This window comes from Oncorhynchus clarkii, unplaced genomic scaffold (genome assembly GCF_045791955.1).
Source record: "Oncorhynchus clarkii lewisi isolate Uvic-CL-2024 unplaced genomic scaffold, UVic_Ocla_1.0 unplaced_contig_3094_pilon_pilon, whole genome shotgun sequence".
NCBI lineage: Eukaryota > Metazoa > Chordata > Actinopteri > Salmoniformes > Salmonidae > Oncorhynchus > Oncorhynchus clarkii.
In genome coordinates, this window is record NW_027259826.1 from 10,449 (window position 1) to 12,500 (window position 2,052).

The 2,052-nt window shown below is 48.6% G+C and overlaps 1 protein-coding gene across 1 annotated transcript in view; it reads right to left on the reverse strand.

The window, feature by feature from the left end:
- Positions 1 to 319: 319 nt before the first annotated feature.
- Positions 320 to 2,052, reverse strand: part of LOC139400934 (small conductance calcium-activated potassium channel protein 3-like) — a gene marked incomplete at both ends in the record, with an annotated part of 8,019 nt that continues 6,286 nt past the window's right edge. Inside the window, 2 exons of the mRNA XM_071145466.1 lie at positions 320 to 461; positions 1,064 to 1,185. Coding sequence (XP_071001567.1) covers positions 320 to 461; positions 1,064 to 1,185 — 264 coding nt within the window. The remainder of the gene's footprint in view (positions 462 to 1,063; positions 1,186 to 2,052) is intronic.

A 2,052-nucleotide genomic window follows, 5' to 3' on the forward strand; every position in this document is an offset into this window, starting at 1 on the left:
GAGAGAGGACAGGAGATAGGAGGACAGAGCGATAGGGGACAGGAGATAGGAGGACAGAGTGATAGAGGAAAGGAGATAGGAGGACAGAGAGAAAGAGGACAGGAGATAGGAGGACAGAGCGATAGAGGACAGGAGATATGAGGACAGAGAAAGAGGACAGGAGATAGGAGGACAGAGAGATAGAGGACAGGAGATAGGAGGACAGAGAGAAAGAGAGGGAGGGAGGTGGACAAGAAGAAAGAATCTCAGAAAGAAAGAGAAAGGAGTGACATTGATACACACACACAACACACACACACAACCATAAACATGGTGGTACCATGATGCCGGTTAGTAAACAGACTCCTTTGCCACAGTACGTGTGAGGCACCATGTCTCCGTAGCCAATAGACAGGAAGGTGATAGAGATGAGCCACATCGCCCCCAGGAAGTTACTGGTCACATCCTGGGCATCATGATACCTGGGGAGAGAGAGACAGGAAGTTACTGGTCACATCCTGGGCATCATGATACCCGGGGAGAGAGAGACAGGAAGTTACTGGTCACATCCTGGGCATCATGATACCTGGGGAGAGAGAGACAGGAAGTTACTGGTCACATCCTGGGCATCATGATACCTGGGGAGAGAGAGACAGGAAGTTACTGGTCACATCCTGGGCATCATGATACCTGGGGAGAGAGAGACAGGAAGTTACTGGTCACATCCTGGGCATCATGATACCTAGGGAGAGAGAAACAGGAAGTTACTGGTCACATCCCGGGCATCATGATACCTAGGGAGAGAGAGACAGGAAGTTACTGGTCACATTACGGGCATCATGATACCTAGGGAGAGAGAGACAGGAAGTTACTGGTCATATCCTGGGCATCATGATACATAGGGAGAGAGAGACAGGAAGTTACTGGTCATATCCTGGGCATCATGATACCTGGGGAGAGATAGAGGGAGAGCGAGAGCGAGAGCGAGAGCGAGAGCGAGAGCGAGAGCGAGAGCGAGAGCAAGAGCGAGAGAGAGAGAGAGAGAGAGAGAGAGAAAACTCCACTACTCCTCTCTCACACCTACCTCTCACACACTCGTACGGTCCAGGCAGCGATGATCCACAGTGAGATGCTGAAGACCAGGAGAACAGTGCCTGGACAGATGGTCATCAGAGTCTTCATTACAAACCTTGTGTTAAAGTGCACCTGCAAAGCACACACACATGCACACAAGCACACACACAGATGTAACGCACACACGCAAATAACACACGCACACATACGCAGTGTTAGATGTCATCGATAACGTATATAACGTACAGTTGAAGTCAGAAGTTTACATACACCTTAGCAAAGTACATTTCAACTCAAGTTTTCACAATTCCTGACATTTAATCCTAGTAAAAATTCCCTGTTTTAGGTAAATTAGGATCACCACTTTAGTTTAAGAATGGGAAATGTGGGCCTCCCGGGTGGCTAGCAGTGCTAGCTGTGAGACTCTGGGTTCGTGAGAGAGACTCTGGGTCGCAGCCGGCTGCAACAAGGAGGTCCATGGGGCGACGCACAATTGGCCTAGCGTCGTCCGGGTTAGGGATGGTTTGGCCGGTAGGGATATGCTTGTCTCATTGTGCACTAGCGACTCCTGTGGTGGGCCGGGTGCAGTGCACGCTAACCAGGTCGCCAGGTGCACGGTGTTTCCTCTGACACATTGGTGCAGCTGGCTTCTGGGTTGGATGCGCGCAGTGTTAAAAAGCAGTTCGGCTTGGTTGGGTTGTATTTCGGAGGACGCATGGCTTTCAACCTTCGTCTCTCCCGAGCCCGTACGGGAGTTGTAGCGATGAGACAAGTTAGTAACTACTAACAATTGGATACCATGAAATTGGGGAGAAAAGAGGAGATTTTTTTATATATATTTTTTTGAAATGTCAGAATAATAGCAGCTTTTATTTCTTTCATCACATTCCCAGAAGTTTACATACACTCAATTAGTATTTGGTAGCATTGCCTTTAAATTGTTTAACTTGGGTCAAACATTTCAGGTAGCCTTCCACAAGCTTCCCACAATAAGTTGAG